The following is a 25,726-nucleotide window of genomic DNA, read 5'->3' as shown; positions in this document are numbered from 1 at the left end:
ATGCAAAACATGCTGCACAAACGCTTCTAATCAACAACCACCAAAATTGGAATACTGCCGTTTTTCTTGTAGATACAAATTTGTCATTTTATCTGGTAACTTTTTGCAGGATAATTACTGGATAGTTCTAATTTTACAGAATACACCCACTATTAGGATTAGTTGCCATCTTCTGCATAAAAAAAAAAAAAAAAAACGTTACCAGTTTCACTCAGAAATTAATGACAATAAAATTAATTAGGTTGAAACTAAGATTATCCATCGTTTCAGTATAGAGTGAGATGTGCTGTAGACTGAACACTTGGAAACAAAGAGTAAAAGTAATTTGTTTAATAAAATGTGCAGCGTAAAACATTGCCTAAATCATAACTATATATAAAAAAAAAGAAAAAAAAGTCAATAACATCCTTGCAGCTGATAGGGTAAAAAAAAAAAAAAAAAAAGGATAGAAATAAGACACCTGCAAATATCATACAAAAGTTTTTGAAAAATCAGTGCTTTTCAAAAATGGTACGTTTACAGTATTATTCATGCTTTAGATTAATCTTTAATGCCAGAGTTAACAAAAAGCATTACATAAAATATACAGTTAAACAGTTTGACAAATCTTAAGCCATATAATAGCTTCTTACCTACAGAGCAATCAGAGCAAATATTGAAAGTCTTTTCAATTAGGAGCTTCATTTAAAGAGGTGGACAAGAAAAAAAACAGAAAAACAGGGGGGGGGGGGGGCTGCTCCCATGAAAAGAAAACACTTCAAGTCAAAGAATCTTTTTGTTTATGCTGATGCACGAACAGTGCTATTCCAGTTCCAACTTTAAACATAGTATCACCAAACCATGAAGTGAAGCAAAAATTCTCAGTTTTGCACATATAAACCAATGTGCCTGTTGCGCAAGAGGGGAAAAAAAAGGCTCAATCCTCTCCTCCTCCAAACATGTCTGCCAGCTTCTTAAAACGTGGGCCCCACTCATTGAGGAAGTCGTAGTCTTGGTCGTGTCCTGAGCTGGAAGAGTTGATGGAGCTAATTGAACCTGCATCTGAGCCTCCTCCTTCATAGTCAAACACCAGGAGAGAGTCATAGGGGGGTGCTGTGGGGTCGTTATCCGCAGCGTTCAGATTCTGTGGTACAGAGAGTTGTGTTATTTCCATACATACACCTTGTTATAAAAAGATCCATCATAAACACAGAATTTAAGACAGTAACATCACTTACATCATCAATGAATGTCCCAATCTCCTCAGGGTTGGCTGGTCGAGGTCTATATTGAGGTGCTGGCAGGAAAGTGGGTGCCACATCATTTCGGAACACATCAGGTCTGTTGTCCAAGCCACGATGCAGCACACTCAAATCAAAATCCTGTGCAGACAGAGTGTTTGATATGAGAAAAAAAAAAAAAAAAAAAAAAAAAAAAAATAACTGCAAGAGGAAACCAACTACTACACAGCATGCAGAGGGTCAGTACATAGACTAACTATTTCTTTTTTTCCAGTCATCGGACACTAGTGCAAAATGTAACCGCACACAGGTTAGGACAATTGACATCTGAAATATATTTTACATTGAAACTAAACCACAAAGCATATTTAACCAAACACTATGCCATTCAATTCAGCCATCAAGAACTGAAGGTTTTTCCAAATTAAAACCAACCTGATCATCTTCTCCACCGCCTTCCTCATCATAATAGTAGATGTTGTCTCTTACATCATCTTCAGGGAGGAGTAGTTCTTTTTTGGTTCCGCTTTTCCTCCTCAGGAACAAAAGCAGAAGAAGAACGAGCACTGCGGTACAAGGAACAACATGACTTAGAATAGAAAAAACAAAACAAACAAACAAACATTCAGTAGTAATAAGGAATAAAAACAGACAAAAGTCCATTTCTGCAGTATAGTTTATACACCAACCATCTAAATGCACACAACACCTGGAAGACTAGCTACGTATGCTAAAATGATCAGCATACGGAGTATACAGTTACTGTATGCCCACTGCATTGACTATCACAATGATTAAGTCAGGTAGTTATAAAACATTTAGCAGTTGCCAGCCATCTATTTGTGTGACCTCATCTAAAATGAGGACTATTTATACCTTATAAAGCAGATTTAAAGGCCCATTTATCTTCCAAACAGAAAAGTTACACAACACAGAGGGATACAGAACACAACCAAGTAAACCAGCTACAATTAATTTCTTTAGTCTCATTATATTTGACTGCCAGGAGAGAATGAGAGAAACTACATACACAGCAGAGCCAAGATTCCTCCCAGGATCCCAAGCACTCCAGATAGTGGCATCCCTGCTATCTGTTTGTTAGCACACTGGATATCATCTCCTGTGCAGTGACACACAGTTGCTTGAATGGAGCTGTCCTGATACTGCTTATTTTGATCAAACACTCTCAGGACTACATTGTAGTCCCCCTGCTCCAATTGAGACTTGAGATGCAGAAAAACACCAGTTGCTAAAATGAGCAAATTAAAATAGTTAGACATGTGTAGCCACTACCAACCAGCCAGCCAGCCATTTTAATGTGGAAGAATGAGTTTAATCTCTCAAAACATTAGTAATTGCTCACATGTGTCATTCATCTTGGTGGACCAGTTTTTACTGGTTTCTCCTTGGGGCTCAACGTGAAAGGGCGCAGCAAAAGGAGGCCCATCTTTGTCCGTTATAGAGAGAAGAACTGGGGTTGCTCCACGATTGCAAATTTGTATATTCCTTTCAGTAATAACAGGAGCATTGTCGTTTACATCCCCCAATTCAATTACCAGGGTTCCTGTGCCAGTTGCTGGATATGTTGCTGCAAACAAGCACAAACATATTAGAAATAGGCTATGCTGCAAGAATTCCTTCTACCAAGAAACACAAATTACCATCATCATCCACAGCCAAAATGATAGCTTTGTAATTTCCATCTTTGACATAAGCAGATTCTCTATCCATAAGGGTTCTGACTTTAATCACTCCAGTCTCTGGAGACACACTTAGCCAGCCAGCAGGATCATTTCCCATTTTATACCTGGAAGGAACAAAAACCACACAAGTTAAAACTAGAAATAGGGTGTATATAAACTTTAAACTTAAGACGATAGTTCACCCAAAAAAAACATTTAAATTCTGCAATTAATTACTCACCCTCATTTCATTCCAAACCCGTAAGACCTTCCTTCATCTTCAGAACATAAAAGTATTTGATTAAGTCAGAGAGCTTTCTTATCCTGTATAGACGGCAACGGAACTACCACGTTCAAGGCCCAGAAACAGACTATTGTAACGATGTCCTTTCTATGTGATATCAGTGGTTCAACCGCAATGTTATGAAGCTACGAGAACACATTTTGGGAGCAAAGAAAGAAAATATTTATTCAGCAAACATAGACATGACATAGAATCTGGATGTGCTGTGGCTTGTTTGCAAGCAGAGGAAAGCACACGCATGCATTGTGGTACTGTCTTGAGCATGCACCAAAGTCTGATGCGGAAGAGAGGAAACTGTTGAATAAAAGTTCTTTTTGTCATCTTTGTGCACAAAAAAGTATTCTTGTAGCTCCATAAAATTAAGGTTGAACCACTGATGTCACATGGACTTTAACGATGTCCTTACTACGTTTCTGGGCCTTGAACGGTCTATACAGGGTAAGAAAACTAATTTCATCAAATTCTCAATTTGTGTTCTGAAGGTCTTATGGGTTTCGAACAACATTAGGGTGAGTAATTGATGACAGAACTCTCATTGCTGGGTGAACTAACCTTTAACCCTTAAATGCATACCTCGGGTCTTTAGCAACCCGGGACGTCATTCACTACCCTCTCCCTCCTTCATCTTTTAAAGACGTCAACTTTCTTAGTATTCCTCAATCTATTCATTATAAAAGGTGTGCATTAGTGTAAGCATATTTTTTCTGTGCAAAAATTTACAAATATCTGACGACTCAATGCAATTCTCCTTTACTCCTCGAGATGGCACTGTTTAATAGACAATAATGACATGACGTTTCGCTCATAATCAACGCAGGCATAAAATAAAATAATATCATAAGCAAAAATTTAACTGGTTTGAATAGCTATACTGCAGAGCAATAACTGTATGCCATAAAATACAAATGTAACTGTCATTTGATGGTGGATGTGGTGAATAAGCTGCCAGCGATCAAACGATTGATTTTGAAGTCACTGAAAATGTCAGTTTTGCGAATATGTTTGAGATCATATGAGGCAGATGCTGAATGCACTGTGGAAGTGTGCTCTGATGACGGCGATGGTACACTCATCTGTTCAAATGCAACCCTTCTAAGTTTCGAAAGATATCGAAATATGCTTTTATTCTTCTGTAATTGTTCTTAAAATATCAAGAGCAGTTAGAGATCCATCCGTGCTGGATATATAGGTCCGGGTCGCTAAAGACCCGAATATGTAATAGTGATTGGTGAAACATTCATGCATTTAAGGGTTAAATGTTGGTTTGACCAGACATGCATGGAGATTTAAAAATGTTTAAACTTAAAGTAAATTCTGTGGTTTGAGGGCTGGGTAGAAAAGTTGACAGTGGGAAGGTGGTTCTCGATAGTTATACTAGTGAAGTGAATCTAGTCAGTCTTCTAAGTGTTCACACCTAAACTGTATATGTGTGTGTGGTGTGTGTGGTGTGTGCATGTATTCACTTTTTTTGTGTTGGGGTCTACTTTTCAAATGAGAAACTCACCGAGATCTACCAAGTGAAAAATAAATAATAAAATGCATATAAACTAAATAGGCCTAAATAAAAAAAAACCTTGATGGGATGAATCTTTATATTGCATTAATTAAAAATAATAAAATGTTCAATTCTTAGTACCCCCATAGAACCGTGCCTGCATTTACCTAAAGCAGTGGTTCTCAACCTTTTTTTACTCCAAGACCCCCTCCTCTCCAAATCAACACTGCAAGCTCAAACTTTTCTATTCACTAAAACCTTTGTATTTTCATGCAAGTTTTTAAACAAATTCAAGATCAACATTTCATGTTCTTTTTTGCAAACATACTTTGCAAAAATGTCATGCAGATATTCTATACAACTTAAATGTAAAAGTATGTATATTCTGAACTCTGCGATCTAAAGGCGGCTCGACACCAGTGAATAATAGTTCCTCTGTCAGAACAATCTGTTTGGAGCGTTTGATGTCTATATGTACATGAACACCACTGATCCTCACAAACTTCAAAACACACGAGCATCCATTATAAAACACTCGCTCTATTCAACTACGTAAATATACTGAGCTGTGTTCAAGCAGAAATATTATACTGAGCTGTGCTGATATAATGATTTTAAATTCTCACGCCCCCCCAGTTGAGAACCACTGACCAAAAGCGTGATCTACTAGCATTGCTTTTGTGCACCCCTGGTCTAGAAAAATCATTAAAAAAAAAAAAAGGAAATATTCAAATATATTTCATATCTTACGTGATCTTCTGTGACTTTCCAATGTCTGGATCAGTGGCTGTAAAAGTAACCAAGTCAGTATTAATTGGTGTATCTTCAAGTTTGGAAATAACCTTTTCCTTTGGATTAAACTCAGGAGGTTCATTCACATCTTCTACATTCACTGTGACCGTGGCAGTGGAAGTGGGCAAAGAATCAACAAATGGATCGTCATTCTCGACAATCACAGACAGAATGTACTGCTTGGTCTTCTCAAAGTCCAGGGGCTAAATGGAAACGAAAGTGTCTTTTACTGAAGTATGTCATCACAACCAATTGCCTGGGCAAACATATGAGCAACACACAGTACCTTTACAGTGGTGATGATGCCCTCCAGCTGGCTGGGTCCAGTACTGACATTGAAAAACCCACCCTTGTCACCGCTAATAATCCGATACTTAGTTGACCAGGCCGGTGATCCAACTTCATCTCCATCAGTAACTGGAAGTTTGGCCACTACATACCCTACTTTATTCTCTGGGACGGTTACGACGTGCTAAAACAAAGATATGTATGGTGTTTATATAAGAATTAATATGTTCAAACACCTACAAGTGGAAGTGTAAAACAGTTCTAAATACATATACGTTACCAAAGTTTGCTCAAACTGAGGAGGGTTATCATTGCTGTCAGTAATTGTAATAACAGCTGTGCCAGTGGTTGACAAACCGTCTCCTTTCGTGTCAGCAGCCTCAATTAACAAAGTATATCTGGGCCATTGCTGAAAAGGAAGATAGCAGATGAGTTAGTTTACATGAAGTAATATCACCACTTTGAGATTCATCAAATATCACTTCTCACCTCTCTGTCCATGCCCGTTTCTCGCACACGAATGGTTCCAGTTAAAATGTTGATATCAAACATGTTTGGTTTTGGAGATGGCGGCTGTTGGCTGACAATTTTGTAGCTGACTATACCGTTGTCTGTGTCTGGGTCATCTGCATCAGTGGCTGTGACTGTCATAAACTCAGAATCTTTGATGAGAGAATAAAAACTAATTAGTTGGTAAAAGCAGATAGCTGAAAGCCATTTTATTGAGAAATTACACCATACACCTACCTTTTTTAGCAGCTTCATGAACATGTCCATTAAAAGGATTTTGAGTAAACACAGGCTTATTATCATTTTGGTCGATCACATTGATGACAACTTCCATTGGTTTTTCTACTATACTACTCACATCACGTCCTACAGCTTGGGCTACAAGCTAAAGAAATTAGAAAATGTGGGCATGTTAAGAGGCAAACACTCAATGAGTTTCTTTAAAGTACTTTAGTCAGTGTCCATTAGCTTTGAGACACTGATACTTAAGTGTAGTTCTAAAGAAATCTGACTTAATCTTTAGTAGATATACAAATTTAAAAATGCAAGGTCTCGTGCAAACACATGAAAAGAAAACTTAAGCCATTTCCTCTGATTAAAAGAGGACAGTTTTCAAAGAATTAAGAGTGAACAGACAGTTAAAAGCTCAAATACACCAAGAACTAAATGTTGATTTTACACATTTAAGAGACTAAAAATCAACTTACTTTGTATGCAGCTTTTTTTTCTCTGTCGAGTGGCTGAGTCACAAAAAGGTTCCCTGTAAATTTTTCTACAGTGAAAATCTCATTTGCCCCTTCACCTGTGATGCTGTATACCATTTGAGTTTCCGCAGAATAGTCTGACTTTATCTAAAAACAAAGCAATTAGGGAACAAAGTCAATGACAGACAAACCTCCCTCCCTCTCATCCGTCTAATTCTGAACGGTCCTTTCATGATTTCCACTCACCTGGACCAGCTTCATTGGGAATGGACCTCTGCTATTCTCAGGTACATTGAACGGAGGGATAACCCAACCTCTCTTTGCTCTCTTTAGACCCGTTGAAGACTTTGGAAAAGTCAGAACCTGATCTGAGGGCAATTCCATCTAGAAATATTAGTTACATGTTAGTAAAAGACACTGAACTACAATCTATTTTTATATACTATATTTTCTTAAATATGTGGGTATATAGTTTTTATAGAGTTGTAACTTTTAGTTTTAGTTACTTTTTCTTATTTGAAAGTCACTTTGGACAAAAGCGTCTTCTAAATGACAAAAGTAAGTAGTAGGGGGACCATTTCGAATCTTCAATTCACCTAAACTACATGTCTTTGGCCTGTGCGAGGAAACCGGAGTACCCGGCATAAATCCACACTGACACAGGGAGAAAATTGTTCTGGTAAAAACAGGAATTTGGAGTAAACTTTTTGGGGTGCCATTTAATAAACCGATTTATGGTAATTTGAGAACTGTTCATTTCCTGGCTAGATTTACATTATTCCACGGTGTAAAATAAATGCAGAATACAGGCTAGTGTCAAAAGTTTATGAAGTTGAAAGCATTAGGTTTTAGCACTGCATTAAAAAAAAAAAAAAAAAAAAAAAAAAAAAAAAACATCTGCAGACTCATTTTGTGTTTTTGCAGACTCAACAGAATTTAACACATCAATAATAATAATAATAGTAAACTTGTGCAGAAATTAATAACTGCTAAATACATAATTTAAAGTACCACACAAACTGAAGTGCCCAGTAGAGGTCAGGCTTGCACTGTATTGCACAGTTTCTTGCATGAAATGTGTTTGTACCTCTGGAGAGATGTTCATGACCATATCCATGTGATATCCCTTATGATGGTGGACACGCTCAACTTTGACAGATGCTGTGTGCTTCTGGCCATAAGAGTCCCAAGCGTGCACAGAAAACACCTTGTGGCCTTCATGAAGAGTCACTTGTCTCTTCAGCGTTACAGTCCCATCCGTGTTCACATCAAACCGCTTGTCAACGGACTGAAAGAGCGTTCTTGTTCTTCCATCACAGTTATTGAAAGTTACTGAAAGTTAAAGAAAATAGCAAATGTATGACGCTTACATTGGTACAGCCTCACTTAACACTTACAATCAAAAGTTTCAAAACAATAAAATAACAGATGTTGCATTAAGCATAAGGGGAAGCTACTTGCCAAGTTTGTTTTTCCACCCACAATAATAATTGTTTAAGTGACTCATTGTAATAATAGGCAATTTATAATGATAAAGTTGCAGCACATCCCTGTATTTGTTTGAAAGAAACCTCAGATTTGATGAGTCTGACTAGCTATGTTTTCATTCATTATACCAAACCATTTTGATGACAGACTTTGGCCCAGACGTTCCAAATCAATCGAGAAGGTGGGCAATGAGACTGGTGAGCTGGTTTTATCCAATTACATGATCTGCTGAGGCAGATCTCACAGAGTCAGTGAGTTTGTTGCACATCAAGAAACTTATTTGGTAAATGGGTTTCCAACTTTGTTTATTGCATATTTTATTGGATTTGAAAAAAAAAAAAAAACACTACTACCACAAATTAGCTTATACATTTTATGCACATTTTAATATTTTATGTATTGTAGGCATTTAGGAAATATCCCAAAACTTGCATAAAAAAGTGGATGTAAACATAGCTATTGATGGGGTTTTGAGGGTACCCAAGACAACAAAGCACTGCATCCCATCATAAAGAAATTCAATTTGTAATATAAAGTCCAATGTTTTGCATGTGGCATAGCTCACAGGCAAGCTTTATGTCCACCATTTCACAGCTTCAGAATAATGCATACTGTGTCAGTCCTTTTACCAAAACTACACAGCATAATTCATTTAAACAAACACGATCCCGCTACACAGGGGTTTTGCAATGGCAGTGCTGACATCCATTAGTGGTCTGAAAGGAAGTGGTGAAACCAATCAGCCCTTAAGAATAAGCCACTATTTGTGGGACGCTGAAAGGATGCTCCCTCCAAGATGTGCAGAGACAAACTACAGATCAATTGCAACAAGAAACCAAGTACTGGTTTAAAAAAAAAAAAAAAAAAAAAAAAAAAAGGTTTTTAAAGCCAAAAAGTTAGCATGAAAGGATAAATCAGTATATGGCAGCATGAAGCTATTCCATACAACATGGTTAGACAATTTTAGACAAAGTGGAAAATCCAGATAATCCACCCTACCAATCATTAAATGTTTTAAATGACTAAATGTAGTCAAGCTGAGAGATGAGGGGGTAAAAATCAAAACTAAAACCACATACAGTCTTTAACTGGCACCACCTTTTATGGAAAGTACCTGACTGGGGGGGGGGGGGGGGGGGGGGTCAGACATGACACCACATGCAAAACCAATATTAAAATAGTATTAGAAATGTAAAATGCAGGGCATTACAAATATTAAACTAGTATGTCAGAGACTTTGATTCAACTCCTGACCTCACATCCTGACACGAGAGATGCGGTTTAAGACAAACAACAACAACAACTGTTTACCTCGATCAATGGTGTGCTTTGCCACACCAGGAAACACGAAGTTTAACTTACCTGCAACAAAAACCAGGGAATAACTTGACAACTCGTTAACTATAGTAAGTTAAAGAAAAGGTTAACGTACTACGAACTGAAATATGAATTTTAACAGGTCCAGTAACGTCCTAAATCCGACAAGATAGCCCTATAACGAAACACGAGCGACTAAACTAAATTTAAGGTGAGACCAGATTTAACGCAAGAGTTAGCATAGACATAGCCTACAGCGTTTTTGAAACGAGTCGAGTTAGTGTAGTTTGTTTAAAAACATCTTAACTTTAATTTTATTTCTTTAAACAACGTTCGGTTGCTTTAGCATTATAATGAGATGTGAAAACAGCCTAACTTACCTCTTCCAAGTATTTTCCCCCTGTGAAGGTGATCTCGGTGCACTTTAAAAGCGAATAACTCCGACTCAAATCCAGGTGTACACGTCGACTCCTCCGCATATCCACACGACAACACCTGACAAAAATAAAAATAAATAAAACAAGGGGAAAAAAGTATAACACACCGAAGACTTCCTTGACCGAAACTTCGCGTCCAATTTCGGTAAATTACTCGACGATCAAAAAAAAAACTCTCACCTGACAAAGAAAAACGATAACTCCCAATCGCACAATCCTTTCACACGCCATTTGACACGTTAAAAGCCTGGTAAAATCCTTCGGCGTCTTAATCCTTCGAAGTCTTTAAAGTATAACACAGCTGTTCCTTACAGCGTCTCAACAACAGCCGCAGATTGAGGAAATGGTCTTCAGCAGGTAGCTTCGGATATGACGCAGCCAGGTGACCTCGCCCATCCGGTAATTACCATGTCCAAATATGGGAATGTATGACTTTCAGACACTCCTATAACACAGGTAAAAAAAAGAGACAGATTTAAATCTTCGAAAATACCCTGATTAGTGAACTACATGTGAAATATGGAAACCGAGACCAGTCGCTTCTCAAACACCCAGATAACATCTCACTCAACTCGTTAAAAGACTATTTGTGCAATTGCTGTTCACTCAAGTAGCTAGAATGAAAAACGCCATTCACGAATTTAGCACTGAAAAATCCCCCTGACACAAGCTGTTTTGATGATGAAATAGATTAGGAATTCTTTAATCTGCTGGTGGATGTAAATAACTAGTTTTCTAAAGAAACTATGTTGTTCCTGTTAATATGAAATTGTATGCTTGGTAAAAAAAATGCACACATTATAGAACACTACTGAGATAGATTTTAATATGTAGTTAATAACTACCTTGTGATTGTGCTTGGCTCAGTGTAGTCTGCTCAAATTGTGTCTGTTCCCAATGGATCCCATTCAAGTATAGTCATGTGAACTCATGTCAGAACAATTTTAGCTTTGCTTCCAGTAAATCATATTGCACATCTTCCATAGTAGTTTACTCATTTGATCTGTATTTTTTGTGACCCTGATGATACAAGGGTGATGCAATGATTATGACTTTCAACGATGTCACAATAACCTCCCTAAAAAATGCTTGCTTTGTATTATATTATTGACCTTAATATATTGATCAATTTAACGGATTACTCAGATATCCATAACTAATTGCGAATGAGAGAACAGAAAACAGCATGTCTGCCAGTGCCCCTTGCTTACTTTCTATAAGCCGAGTTTGATCATGAGTTTCCAATGTGATCACAATACCTTTAATAAGCATTTTGTTTTCAACAGATCTCGGTAAAAAAAAATAGTATAGTTTCAGGAGAAAGTTTCTTAAGCCGATCTGTCTTTTCTTAGTGCTTTTTTCTCTTTTTGTAAACAAGATTTAATGGCTCCTCGATTATCATTGTAGTTATCTTGTCAGGAGAGAATATATCTCTGTACTTTCTGTTGTTTTGTCAGGGTAAGGTCATTAGCTAAACACAAAACCAACCTCCTTATTTTATTTTTAATTTTACAAATGAAGTTTTGCAGGATGAATGTTCATGGCCTGGTTTTCTTTCGACATACAATGGGTCACTAAAGTGTACTGTAACTGCGAGAGTTTGGCTCTTCTCACAAAACTCAAAAATATGAATGTTGTTCAGCTGACCTTAAAAAATCCTTACAAAGGAACACATTGTATTCTTCATCCTTGAAGTAACTGAGAGATGTAGTACTAATTGCTCCCAGTTCTTGCTTGGCATTAAAGTTGGCTTTAACGTGTTTCTCTAATATTTGTCTTTGTAGTACTTTGTAGTAGTAGTACTTCATCCCTAGACTAAAAGTAAAAGCACTATTTGTAGAAGTGAGGGTTTTAGATATGCATATATACACATACATACATATAACAGAGTTTAGTTGGGTAGTGAGTGCAAATTAAGCCCTGCGAATTAAAGTTTGTTAAAACAAAAGGTCTACATTTTCAGTGTGTTTCCTCAGTGCACCATATGTGAATTTGGAGAAAGGCTCCAAAAAATCTGAGCACCTAGGAAAGAAGACAATGAATATTTTGTTAATCATTTGTTTGGAGTCCGCTTATCTCTGGCTGTAGATAAGCCCAGAGGACAAATATTGCAAGAGAAAACATTATATGTTCTGAGTAGAATGTGACCAATGCCTGCATACCGTTCCCAGACTGAGTCAAAGGCTGTTCTGAGCAGTGTATCTTTTAGAAAGAGAGAGAAATAGGTTTTCGGCATGGGAACCTTTTTTTTTTTTTTTGACTTGATTTATGTTTGGTTAATATATCATGACTGCTGCTTCAAGAGCATTTGAATTTGTGCCTCATTGCCAACTTGATTTCAGTTTTTAGGCCATGACGGTCTAAATAAATGTAGTTGTTTTGACTGTTCAGACTTTTTGTACTAACAAAAATATTTGTTGCTTCTAATAATCAGTGCACTTGCCTATAAAGTTTTACAATCATATTTAAATATGACAACACATTTTGAAAAAAAAAAAAAAATGAATTATAAAAATGAAATATCATATTACACACATCACAAGTATGGACTTTGTAATTCTTTCAAAAAGTCAGATTTCCTTGTGTACTTTCAAGCAAGATGAAGATAATAAGAAATTCTGAAATGTCAGTTTCATGGTCATTCATTTTTTTTTTTTTTGCACATAATAGAATTTCAATAAAAAGTGTATCAAATCATAACAATGCAAAATAAAAGCACTTTCACAAGTGTATGTCCATAGTATTTTAAGCTGAATCGTTGCAATTGAAGAAGAGTTAATTTGACTGAGTGCCTATGCCATTAGTTTCATGTACATCCATTCAGTGTGAAATCATTTACACTGGTTACAAGGTCAGCAGTGGAGGTCTAAGTTAATGATTACGCAGTACTGTTTTTGTTCAAAAAGACACTGTGCTCTATCTGCCAGCCGCCAGAGGAAATACTCTTTGCTTTCATCTCATTTACTGCTGTGCTCTGTTAGGAATAAAACACTGCCTTTCAGTGTAAGAGAATTCATATTTTAAAACACTTTGAAAGTGGCATTTGCAAGTACAATCACGTCAACTGTTCTCAGCTTTGTTTTGTAGGATTTTCTAAAGAGGAACCGTTGAATGTTCTCTGAGCTGTGTTATGTGCTTTTAACAAACAAGTTTGGAGATGTTTGGTGAGTTTTTAAAGCTGGGCGAGGCGCTGTAAAAAACTGTGGGGGATGGTAGCTTATCTCGCTATGGAGAAACCAGTTCCGCATTAAACTATCAAAGCCACTCATCCACTTAAAAATGCTCTGCTTCGATACTATGACTCTTCCACTCAAATCAATATTTCCTGTGCGAATAATTACGAATGCAATTGGATGCTATTATGAGAGCTTTTAACCAGCACAATGTACAAGATGTTACTATTTGTTAATAAACTTTGTCAACATATACTCCAGCTCCACTGCTCGCTTCAATAATTGACCTCTCATGTCCATCAGCCTTAAAAGCCCATCATTATCTAACAAGGGCTTTTAGGCTCCATGAAATGTTTATGCTTGTACAACTTTCGGTATCATGTTTGCTTGTGGTGTCGTGTTCATAGCACATCATGACTTGTCTTCCCACATTTGGAAGAGAAAGCAGCTGTAATGCCGAACTGTCTGATAGGACCTTGGTTAGGACAAGACTGGTCTTGTGTTGCGCCTGGCCTTTTGTTACTTAGTAATGCATAAGAGGACCTCCCATCTCCTACTGAGCCTTATAGCTAGAGGCTGTCTTGTGACTTAATGCCTCTGCAGATTAAACACCCTCCCCCTGAGCCAATACTAGTCTGCTCAGGAGCGGAACAATCGTAGACGGTCTGACAGTGCTATTAACAAATAAGGAAGTATAGCCGACGTTCAGCTTTAAGTTCAGGTCTCAACCAAATCTTACTGGAAATGGTTGTGACGTCACAGTGCAGAAACTGAAGATACAGGTCACAACATCCCTCAGGGAGGGATGTTGTGACATCAAGATATTGAGAGAAGTCATTTGTTTCTGTTTCAAGATCACAGCAGACAATTTAGTTTTTATAATATTGTTGCGGTATGTAGTATTAAGCTCCAAGTTTGTCACGTACACATCTGTATAAATGTAAAATGACCCAGACTACATAATAGCCATTCGCATACATAGAAATACACTACACTTCTTAAATTAAGATTTTTCTATTGTTTTTGAAAAACCTCTTATATACTCATCAAGGCTACATATCTTTGATTAAAAATACAGTAAAAACACAATATTGCTAAATATTATTACAATTTAAAATCATTGTTTTCTGTTTGGTTGTATCTTAAAATGTAATTTATTCATGTGATGGAAAACTGAATTTTCAAGAGCCATTACTCCAGATATCATTTATGCTGATCTGGTGTTCAAGGTACATTTCTTATTATTATCAGTGTTAAAAACGGTCTTTGCAGCGTCATATTTTAGTAGAAACTAGATACAATACCATTTAAAAGATTGGCTTATGATTTTAAAAAAGGAGAAAGTTTTATTTATCATTAAATTCAAAAGAAGCATACATTTGTAATGTTACAAAATATTTATATTTCAAACAGTGCTATTCTTTTTCATTTTCATCAAGTATGCTGAATCAAATATTACCTATATGAAACAGTAACAACTATTTTTAACATTGATTACGACTGTGTAGTTATATAATTACACAGTTATACTACTTTTATTTCTACTTAAGAAATATAGTTCTAAAGACATATAGAAAAACAGTGGCCCTAATCACATTTATGAAAATAGGAACAATACAAATTAAAGGACATAAAAACAGAAAGTAGGGCAATGTAGTTACTTTTACTGTCACCCAAGTGACACAGCATATTTATCCACAGCATATGTTGATAGTAAACAGACGATTTTATCCATTTCTTTGTCCCGCGGGATATAAAATAGGTGACACATTCCTGCTCATCATTAGGGTGGGAGGACCTGCTCCTTGAAGGTAGAGACTGATGTTTATCTGAACAGTCCCACCACACCCAAAATCTCTCCATTTGTTACACACAGTGTGGATTTGCTGTGTCAGCTTAAGTTAATGGCCTGGCCAACATGTACAATGCAAATGAATGATCTAGCAGGGTCATTCCTGTTCTGCACAGCAAATTCAATGGTGTTAATTAAACTCTTTTAGAGTTAAAATCAGCTCTGAGTGAACATATTTTCAATTTCAAATCTCAAAATTTTCTAAATTAAAGTAAAATTTTTAAGAGTGTCACTGATTTACATAACACTAAGACAGTTACATTTACACTGTAAAACAACTCTGGTCCACACCACAGGGAGTTAATTTTCTTCAACGAGTTGATGTTACTGTATTCCAACCAGGTTAAATTAGGAGAGTTAACAGAGGAAAAAACTTGTGACAACTTGCAGAGTTACATTAATAACATTGAGAGTACATCATTCAAAACAATCCATAAAGTTTAATTCAGCTTTAGTCTGGGATCACAGTAGAATTCTGCTCATTATACAAAGTTAAAAAAGGCAAAATGCAAACAGTTTTAACAAACTACGTAGTTCTTTATTAATGTACAAGCCCCTTTACATCATGGAAAGTTCACTTTTAAAGTAAAATGATGAATGCACATTTCTGTCATCAGAAATAATATGAAAGCTGCTTATCAGATGATCTGAAATACTGCAAGTCCTGTACATGTCATGCAGTGACTGTAAGTACTGTGACGCTAAATGTAAGCTGAGTATGACTTGGCAACACAGCACAGCAGTGCTTGAGTCAACAACTTTCAGCAGATGCAAAGATATGTGGATCAGCTGTGTTACAGTTGCAAAGAATAAAGTTCAGTGCATAGTGATTTCATAGAGCAGGAAAGGATGTGCAGATTCAACTTCCTCCAAAAATACTGGAATGCTGGTTCCTAGACAACACAAAACCTGACCAATTTAAGTGAATGCTATTCTGTTCTATAAAGCCAAGTTCACACTACACGCCTTTACACATCGGCAGATCGCTGTGCTGTTCAGACTACATGACTTGATTGTCGGTCTTTTAATTGTACTAAGTGACTCTATGTAAATGATCCGCAACCAGGAGTTACACACTACACGAGCTGACAACAACTCTGTCACCCAACGACTCGATTCGGTCCCTAAACCACGTTTTGTCATGAAAACAAGCGAGAATTGACCGTTCGCAAAGAGCTTGATTGACATGCGATCTGACCAATCAGAACTCATATATTATGTGCCGCCGCTACTATCCGCCATCTTGTCCGACAGCTACGGCCAGTCTTTATAGAAATACATGTTAAAACGGGGTGAAAAAGATTGACTGAATTGAATGTGCGGAGGGTTAAGCTGTGCTGTTGTTGGCTACAACGGTTACGGCGATAAACTAAAGTACTTGTTTTGTGTACCAGAAAATCTGTTATGTCCGGCGCTTTATGCATTGCATGCAGCGCTTAAGTTAAATACTGAGTGTTAAATAATAAAATAAAATGTTAAAACGTGTGCTCTTATCATTCTGTGGACAAAATCCTGTGAACTTCGCCCGGAATGGGAGCTGTATATGCACATGTGCGCTCATCTGTTTTCAATGCAGCTAACCGCGCGTCGCTTCATGTCATTTTCCCACTCATTAAACTATGACGGGTGCTTTAATGCAAAAAGACGGTCACTGCGACACTCTGAAGTGATGAAACTATGGCACTATGTACTTTTTAAAACCATTTTTATAGGTTTCACATTATATAGTAGGCTCCAAAAATATGTAAATGCACATGCCCAGTAACCGCAGCTATATCTTCTAGCCTTAACCACAAATCAGACAGGAGAGTAGATTAACTTCAGTGGACTTAAAATGGTATGTTCCGCGGTTGAAATTAAACACTTTCTGATGTTTATTCATGTTCATTTCGTGCATTAAGTAAATATGAAAAGATGATCGGTTCACGTGTTGCAATACAGTGATCTGTCACGACACATTGAAGAGCTACAAAAAGGTATTTATTGTTTGAATTTCTTTAAAAAAGACTCAATTTAAAAGCTGAGAGTCCTGAGACCTTGTTTCACATCAGCAGTAACCTGCTCTGTCGTCTCTGTCGGTGTGTGGTCAGTGTGGTCTCTTTGCTCTGAGATGTGTTTTTCACTGCGTGAGAACATGATGTGTGTGAGAGTGTTTGTCGATCATGGCAACAGTAACTATTGGCGGTTAATAAAAAATATAGCAGCCAAAAGCCTGTGAAAGAGAGTGAAAGACGCTTATGTGCAAAAATAAAAGCCTAACTTTTCTTCTTTAAGCCAAGTTGCTGCTGTTGTTTTTCTTTTTCATGCCTTCCTCTTTCATTGGCTGTAGCTCGTCATGACACCTGACACCACGTGATGCCGAGTCGGCCGATGGGTCCAGATATTTGGCATGCTAGATATTTGTTTGGCGTCTGCGAGGTGTTGGCGACGCGTCAGCGAGCCTCTTTTATGCATCGTTATGTAGTTCACACATAAAGATTGCGGAGTGCGATCACCCGCTGATTTTCCCCCGATTACAGCCCGACCTGTCGGCGAGCTCGTTAACTTGCAAATTGGGCTTAAAATCCTGTAGTGTGAACTAGCCTTTAGGCTGGCTGCACACTAGAGGATCTTAAGACCGATTTTAAGGCCAATTTGCACCCCCGAACGACCGGGGTGTGTGGCCCGATTCGCAGCTTGTCGCAAGCGATTTTTTGTCCAAAAATCCTCTATTGTGTGGTGTCATTACAATTATTTATCTGCGTGCTTCTATAGCTGAAACCTGGCAGCCACAAACATGCCGTGAAAGCAGAGAACATCACCCATTTTCTTTTGTATACTTTGTTTATCACTGTGAAACAGAACGCACGCCAGGAGAGCCAGATGACAACATCGATTGTCCTCTATTTGTTTTTCTTGCGAGTCTCCGTGAGATCATGTGTCACTGTGAAATCGTTCCTACAATCTTCAAGTGTGCAGAATCTGCTCGAATCATCTAATGTGCGCGTTCAGAGGATTATAAGGCTAAAAATCAGTTGAACTGCCTTCATGTCTGTGGTCTCCTGGTTTTAAAATCGGTTAAGATTTGAAAATCGTCTAGTGTGCAGCCAGCTTAAATACAGCAAGTTTATGATGGAAAAGGTTCAATCAACATGGACTTTTGTGACTCAAACAATAAACTATTTTGGTTAGATTCAGACTTTTGAAGTGATTGATTTTGAAGTAAAAAAGCATCAAAGGAAATAATAAAAGTAATCCATGTGACTCCAGTGGTTTAATCTCAGTTCTATGAAGCAACAGGAGTGCTTTATTTGTGCAAAAAACAATTCATGACTTTATTTACAAATTTCTAATTTTCAATGCATGTTCACACAACAACATCTGCTCTCGTATCCACACAACATGCATGCATTGCGATGTTCTCTGATCGCACACTGGAGATTAACATTTTGCAAATAAAGCGGCCATTTTTTGCAAAAACAGAACTCGCGTAGCTAATTAACACTGATGATAAACCACTGGAGTCACATTGATTACTTGAATGATGCCTTTATAGGCTACCTTTCTTGGGCTTGAAAGGTGGATGAGTGGACTGTCAATGAAGGGTCAGGAAGCTCTCAATTTGTATTAAAAATATCTGTGTTCTGAAGATGAAAGAAAGTCTTATGAGTTTGGAATGACATGAGGGTGAGTAATTTTTATTTTGGGGTGATCTAACCTTTTAAGTATAAATTAAAGACACGCACCTTAAGAAATATCACTAAATAGCCAGTTGCCTAAAAGAGGCTGATCTTTGTTCTCTTATTGTGGCTTTGTGATGTAGGGCACAGATGTCCTACCCTGTTGAGTCTAAAATTAAATTGCATTAAAACATCTACCCATCGGTTTGACAACTCATTTTATTTCATAAAAATTTACTTTTGTAAAGTAATTTGACTGGACAAATTCAAAATGAATGTTATGAAGCACAGAAACTCTAGTAATGCCAAACTGCAACAAATCTATGATTATTAGTTATCTGTTAAGTTATTAGTTATATCTTAAATTACTTGTTAAATCTTAGCATCACCAGGTTCTAATCTGTACTTCTCTGCACAGTCTTTAAACACCAAGCCATGGTACCCTTGCTTGATGCATCATATAAGTGCTCTTACCACAAATAGCAAAAACACAAAAAGAATAAATTTAAACATGAACTATACATTTTTCCATAAGTTTAAACTCAGACCCTATTCATAACAAATCAATTATATTAAAATTCTTACCAATGTACTTCAATCATTTCAGCAACAAGTATGTTAAAGCGTTAGTTCACCCAAAAATTCAAGTTCTATCATTTACTCACTCTCAGGTTGTTCCAAAACTGTATTAATTTCTTTGTTGTGCCAAACACAAAAGAAGATATTCAGAAGAATGTGGTTACCAGTTTCTGGTCTTTAATTATAATTTTCTAACTACCATCAAGTCCCTGACAGTAAAACCTGTCAATAAGTGCTTTGAAATGGTATGCTCAAAGTTGTGCTTTATTGTAAATAAAGTGAAAAACTGAAGTAAAATCATATGAATTACCTAACATTGTTGAAATTTCCTTAGCAAAATTCGCCTCACTTCACCAGGAACTTACTTTCTTCCAGTTTGACTCTCCAAAAAGCTGTAACTACCAGCTGTAACTAAAAATCATATATAAAGGTTTACAAACTTATAAATTTGTATAATAAAAACATAACTCACATTGCTTCTACGGAGAAAGTGTTCAAGGACAAAATGGCAGCCTTCCAGACAAATGAAGTTGAAAAACGGGCGTCGCAGTTTAAAGTGTTAATTAAAACTTTTTGGGTTTTATTTACTTTAAGTTGCATTATCGCCACCTACTGTGTTGGAGTGTGGACCAGAGTTTACCCATTATCGCACCCAACAGAAACAAAGAAAACTATTTAAATCTAAATTCTTTTAATCAGCTCTGTTCTCTTTAAATAATGCAATACACTTTCTAATATGTAATTAAACTCTTAAGATTTAATTCTTTCACTCCCATTTTTCTGAGATTTTCTCTTAAATACTTCCTGTTCCTAAGAAAACCTTTGTCAGAAACAAATTACAAGCTCTAATGACTCCTCTATTCCACATTGCTCACATAACCCCGTTGGATGTTTATTTATTAGTTTCACTGTTGTATTAAGCTTGGTATGCCCAACCCTTAATCTTGTTAAAGTACTTTCTTTTTGGTTCTTCTCTTTGTTATCCTACTTCTTGTTGTATTTCATAAAGCTGATGTCCTGTGTGATGTGAAATGTTCATGATCTTTTCCCTTTCCAAAGCCTTTTTTGCTAACCCATCCACCACTTCATTGCCTTTTATCCCTCTGTAACCTGGTATTCACATAAATATTATCACAATGCCTCTTGAAACTATAAACATTTTCATACAGTCGTGGCCAAAATTATTAGAACACTAGCATTTTCACCAGCTAAAAATGGTTTAAAGTCAGTTATTTGTGTTTCAGACAGACTGGATGAAGATGAGATCAGACCTCTGTTGTCAGACAAACATCTCACTGGATTTTTACAGTTAATGGCAAAATGAATGTTTGGAAATGTAAACTCATATTTCTTACTGACAAACTACAGCAAAAGAAAGAATAACTGTCTTAAAACCGTTTTTAACTGGTTAAAATACTAGTGGTCTAATAATTTTGGCTACCACTGTGTATTTCATTGACTTTATCTTGCCTACTGCGAGATGTGGTTAATAAACACTACGGCCAATAACAACACCAACACTTTCATGCCATTTCATGCTCCAGCAGCGTTATGTCTTGTACAAAGAAATGTTACAATTACTGAATCTCAACACTCACAAGTAACACCAAGAAATGAACACTCATGCATTTCCTGTAGCTTTTACTGTACATAACTTTAAAACATGAATATGTTTGTGTGAAACAAATGATCAAATTGTCATGCCATCAAATCTAATGCTGACTGATGTTTGTGTTGTTGTTTTCCCCATGAAACGTTATATCACTTCCTAGAGGTTGATGTCATTATGAAACTGGCTTTTATTACTTAAATTTAATATTATTTCACAAGACTAAAATGGTGGAAAGTGATACTGGAGACACAGGAAGACTGATAAATCAGTATTACAGTATACTTTTGTTTCACATGTCATTAAGACATGTCAAATGGCAGTACACTGCATGGGAGGATTTACCCATGTAGCTGACTTCTATTATGACTTTATAAAAGTACTGTTTGTGCAGCCAGTAGAGAAGCATGTAATAAAAACAAGTCTGCTTTTGTTAGTACTGACCGTGGAGACTGCATGCATGAGGTATCTGAGCACTTTTGAACTGGGCTGAAACATGTGGCATGTGGGAAGTGTATTCAGTCTTCATCTATAAACAGGTTTTTCAGGCTCAGGCAGGTTGACAGAAACAATGGAGCCTCATTGTGTAGGCAAGAGGCTCAAAACCTGTTGAAGAGGTGATTCAGGCTCTCAGCACTGACACATCGCTGATAAGACTTAGCTGGAAAATAATTTATAGTAGTTTGTTTGATACACTCTCAGAAAAAAAGGTATAAAAGCTGTCACTGACAGCTTTTGTTGCTTTTTTCTCTGACAAAATATAGAGATGAAAGGATGCTATAAATAATAGAAATCGGTTACAACACAATTTTTTTGTGCAACCTGTGGAGATAGCACTATGTACAAAACAGTATTTTTGCACAGTATTATTTGAAACTGGATAATTTGAAAAAATATCAGTTTGACAGTATCAGAAAAAAATCAGTTTAAAGTCACATTTTTGTGTCATTTAAGGCCTGCTGCAGTATATTACATTAGGTTAGCAAACATTTAATCTTGCTTGCAATCTTGTCTTGTGTCGACCAGCAGTATATACAGGTCCTTCTCAAAAAATTAGCATATTGTGATAAAGTTCATTATTTTCTGTAATGTACTGATAAACATTAGACTTTCATATATTTTAGATTCATTACAACACAACTGAAGTAGTTCAAGCCTTTTATTGTTTTAATATTGATGATTTTGGCATACAGCTCATGAAAACCCAAAATTCCTATCTCAAAAAATTAGCATATTTCCTCCGACCAATAAAAGAAAAGTGTTTTTAATACAAAAAAAAAAGTCAACCTTCAAATAATTATGTTCAGTTATGCACTCAATACTTGGTCGGGAATCCTTTTGCAGAAATGACTGCTTCAATGCGGCGTGGCATGGAGGCAATCAGCCTGTGGCACTGCTGAGGTGTTATGGAGGCCCAGGATGCTTCGATAGAGGCCTTAAGCTCATCCAGAGTGTTGGGTCTTGCGTCTCTCAACTTTCTCTTCACAATATCCCACAGATTCTCTATGGGGTTCAGGTCAGGAGAGTTGGCAGGCCAATTGAGCACAGTAATACCATGGTCAGTAAACCATTTACCTGTGGTTTTGGCACTGTGAGCAGGTGCCAGGTCGTGCTGAAAAATGAAATCTTCATCTCCATAAAGCTTTTCAGCAGATGGAAGCATGAAGTGCTCCAAAATCTCCTGATAGCTAGCTGCATTGACCCTGCTCTTGATAAAACACAGTGGACCAACACCAGCATCACTGACTGTGGGTACTTGACACTGGACTTCAGGCATTTTGGCATTTCCCTCTCCCCAGTCTTCCTCCAGACTCTGGCACCTTGATTTCCGAATGACATGCAAAATTTGCTTTCATCCGAAAAAAGTACTTTGGACCACTGAGCAACAGTCCAGTGCTGCTTCTCTGTAGCCCAGGTCAGGCGCTTCTGCCGCTGTTTCTGGTTCAAAAGTGGCTTGACCTGGGGAATGCGGCACCTGTAACCCATTTCCTGCACACGCCTGTACACGGTGGCTCTGGATGTCTCTACTCCAGACTCAGTCCACTGCTTCCGCAGGTCCCCCAAGGTCTGGAATCGGTCCTTCTCCACAATCTTCCTCAGGGTCCGGTCACCTCTTCTCGTTGTGCTGCGTTTTCTGCCACACTTTTTCCTTCCCACAGACTTCCCACTGAGGTGCCTTGATACAGCACTCTGGGAACAGCCTATTCGTTCAGAAATTTCTTTCTGTGTCTTACCCTCTTGCTTGAGGGTGTCAATGATGGCCTTCTGGACAGCAGTCAGGTCGGCAGTCTTACCCATGATTGCGGTTTTGAGTAATGAACCAGGCTGGGAGTTTTTAAAAGCCTCAGGAATCTTTTGCAGGTGTTTAGAGTTAATTAGTTGATTCAGATGATTAGGTTAATAGCTCGTTTAGAGAACCTTTTCATGATATGCTAATTTTTTGAGATAGGAATGTTGGGTTTTCATGAGCTGTATGCCAAAATCATCAATATTAAAACAATAAAAGGCTTGAACTACTTCAGTTGTGTTGTAATGAATCTAAAATATATGAAAGTCTAATGTTTATCAGTACATTACAGAAAATAATGAACTTTATCACAATATGCTAATTTTTTGAGAAGGACCTGTATATATATATATATATATATATATATATATATATATATATATATATATATATATATAATAGGTGGCCAAAATTAATAGAACACTAGTATTTTCACCAGCTAAAAGATGGTTTTAAGTCAGTTATTTCTATCTTTTGCTGTAGTGTGTCAGTAGGAAATATCAGTCTACATTTATACACACACACACATATACATATATGTGACCCTGGACCGCAAAACCAGTCATAAGGGTCAATTTTTTAAAAAACTGAGATTTATACAGCATCTGAAAGCTGAATAAATAAGCTTTCCATTTATGTATGGTTTGTTAGGATACAATATTTGGTCGAGATACAACCTTTTTGAAAATCTGGAATCTGAGGGTGCAAAAAAAAAACAAAAATCAAAATATTGATAAAATCGCCTTGTCCAAATAAAGTTCTTAGCAAAGCATACTACTAATTAAAAATTAAGTTTTGATATATTTATGGTAAGAAATTTACAAAAAAGCTTAATGGAACATGATCTTTACTTAATATCCAAATGATTTTTGGATAATGGATATGGATAATTTTGACCCATACAATGTATTGTTGGCTAATATTGCTATAAATATACCCGTGCTACTTATGACTGGTTTTGTGCTCCAGGGTCACACACACACACACACACACACATACACACACACACACACATATATATATATATATATATATATATATATATATATATACAGCTGGTAAAATAAGAATTGAACACCTCACCATTTTTCTCAGTAAATATATTTCTAAAGGTGCTGTTCACCAGATGTCAGTAACAACCCAAGTAACCCATACATACAAAGAAAACAAAACAAACAAGTTCAGAAATTAAGTTATGTGTAATAAAATTAAATGACATAGGGAAAAATTATTGAACACATGAAAAAAGGGAGGTGCAAAAAGGCATGGAAAACCAAGACACCAGCTGAAATCTATCAGTATTTATAAAGCAATCATGCCACTTGTCAGTGGAAATTAATATTAGCTGGTTCAGTCCCAACACCTACAGTACCAGGATGATGAATATGAAACAAGGGTGGACATTTCACCAAGACAATGATCCAAAACACAGCCAAGGAAACTCTCAATTGGTTTAAAAAATGAAAAGAAAATAAAGCTGCTAGAATGGCCCAGCTAATCACCTGACTTGAATCCAATAGAAAATAAGAACTAAAGATCAGAGTTCATAGAGGAGGCAGTAGTTCAATACTTTTTCTCTGTCATTCCATTTTATTACACATAACTTAATTTCTTAAATTATTTGTTTTGTTCTATTTGTATGTATGATTACTTGTAATAATACTGACATCTGGTGAAAATGTCATGTCAACAGCACCTTTAGAAATATATTTACTGAGAAATATGATGACGTGTTCAATGTTTATTTTACCCGCTGTATATATATATATATATATATATATATATATATATATATATACACACATACATATATTATTATTCGTTACATTTATAACTTTACACACATTACAGTAAAACAGAAGGGATAGCAGGGATATATGTAATGTTTGTCTTTGTAGAATGTTACTTTAATTGTACCTGACTCAACATTTATTTAATATTAGTATGAACAGTACTTGTATCTTTTATCTGACCCAACTACTTTATAGAAATCATTTAATATTAGCAAGAATAGCTGATATTCAAGCTGATTTATAAAGCAACATTTCAAATTCAGACTGATTGGGACAACACAAATGAATCACTTTATATCTTCTATGATCTTTTCTTCTCATGTATGTGGTTCTCACAAAATGAGTTGACTAAGATCTTTGATAAAACAAATCACTTATGTTCACTTAACTATGTATCACTTCACTTATGTTTACCATAACTTTAGTTCTATGATTTTTTTTTCATAAGAATTATAAGAGGAGGCTCTTCATTACTAAGAAAGCGAGAGTAATGCTGACATCTAGTGTCCAAATGATATGCAAGACAATATAAATAAT

The 25,726-nt window shown here is 36.5% G+C and overlaps 1 protein-coding gene across 1 annotated transcript; it reads right to left on the bottom strand.

Annotated features, from left to right (window-relative positions):
- Nucleotides 1-316: 316 nt before the first annotated feature.
- LOC306885470 (B-cadherin-like) lies at nt 317-10,682 on the bottom strand. Its single transcript, XM_079442010.1, has 16 exons — nt 10,418-10,682; nt 10,181-10,295; nt 8,083-8,327; nt 7,242-7,379; nt 6,999-7,142; nt 6,529-6,676; nt 6,271-6,443; nt 6,062-6,190; nt 5,780-5,965; nt 5,452-5,696; nt 2,882-3,027; nt 2,584-2,808; nt 2,251-2,469; nt 1,656-1,786; nt 1,218-1,361; nt 317-1,123 (listed from the first exon to the last, which is right to left on the bottom strand). The coding sequence occupies exons 1-16, from the start codon at nt 10,466-10,468 to the stop codon at nt 917-919; spliced, it is 2,646 nt and encodes an 881-aa protein (XP_079298136.1). The 5' UTR covers nt 10,469-10,682; the 3' UTR covers nt 317-916.
- Between the last annotated feature and the right edge of the window lie 15,044 nt (nt 10,683-25,726).

The sequence above is a fragment of the Barbus barbus genome (genome assembly GCF_936440315.1).
Source record: "Barbus barbus genome assembly, chromosome: 1".
In the NCBI taxonomy this organism is placed as follows: domain Eukaryota; kingdom Metazoa; phylum Chordata; class Actinopteri; order Cypriniformes; family Cyprinidae; genus Barbus; species Barbus barbus.
This window is presented reverse-complemented; position numbering and strand designations above follow the sequence as displayed.

What these genes read in the sequence shown, in the direction of transcription:
- LOC306885470 (XM_079442010.1), bottom strand. Translation starts at nt 10,468, where the DNA reads ATGGCGTGTGAAAGGATTGTGCGATTGGGAGTTATCGTTTTTCTTTGT. An exon ending in TTATCGTTTTTCTTTGTCAG is followed by an intron (nt 10,296 to 10,417) that starts GTGAGAGTTTTT and finishes TATTTTTGTCAG; the next exon opens with GTGTTGTCGTGTGGATATGC. An exon ending in GCGGTGGAGAAGATGATCAG is followed by an intron (nt 1,362 to 1,655) that starts GTTGGTTTTAAT and finishes CTGTCTGCACAG; the next exon opens with GATTTTGATTTGAGTGTGCT.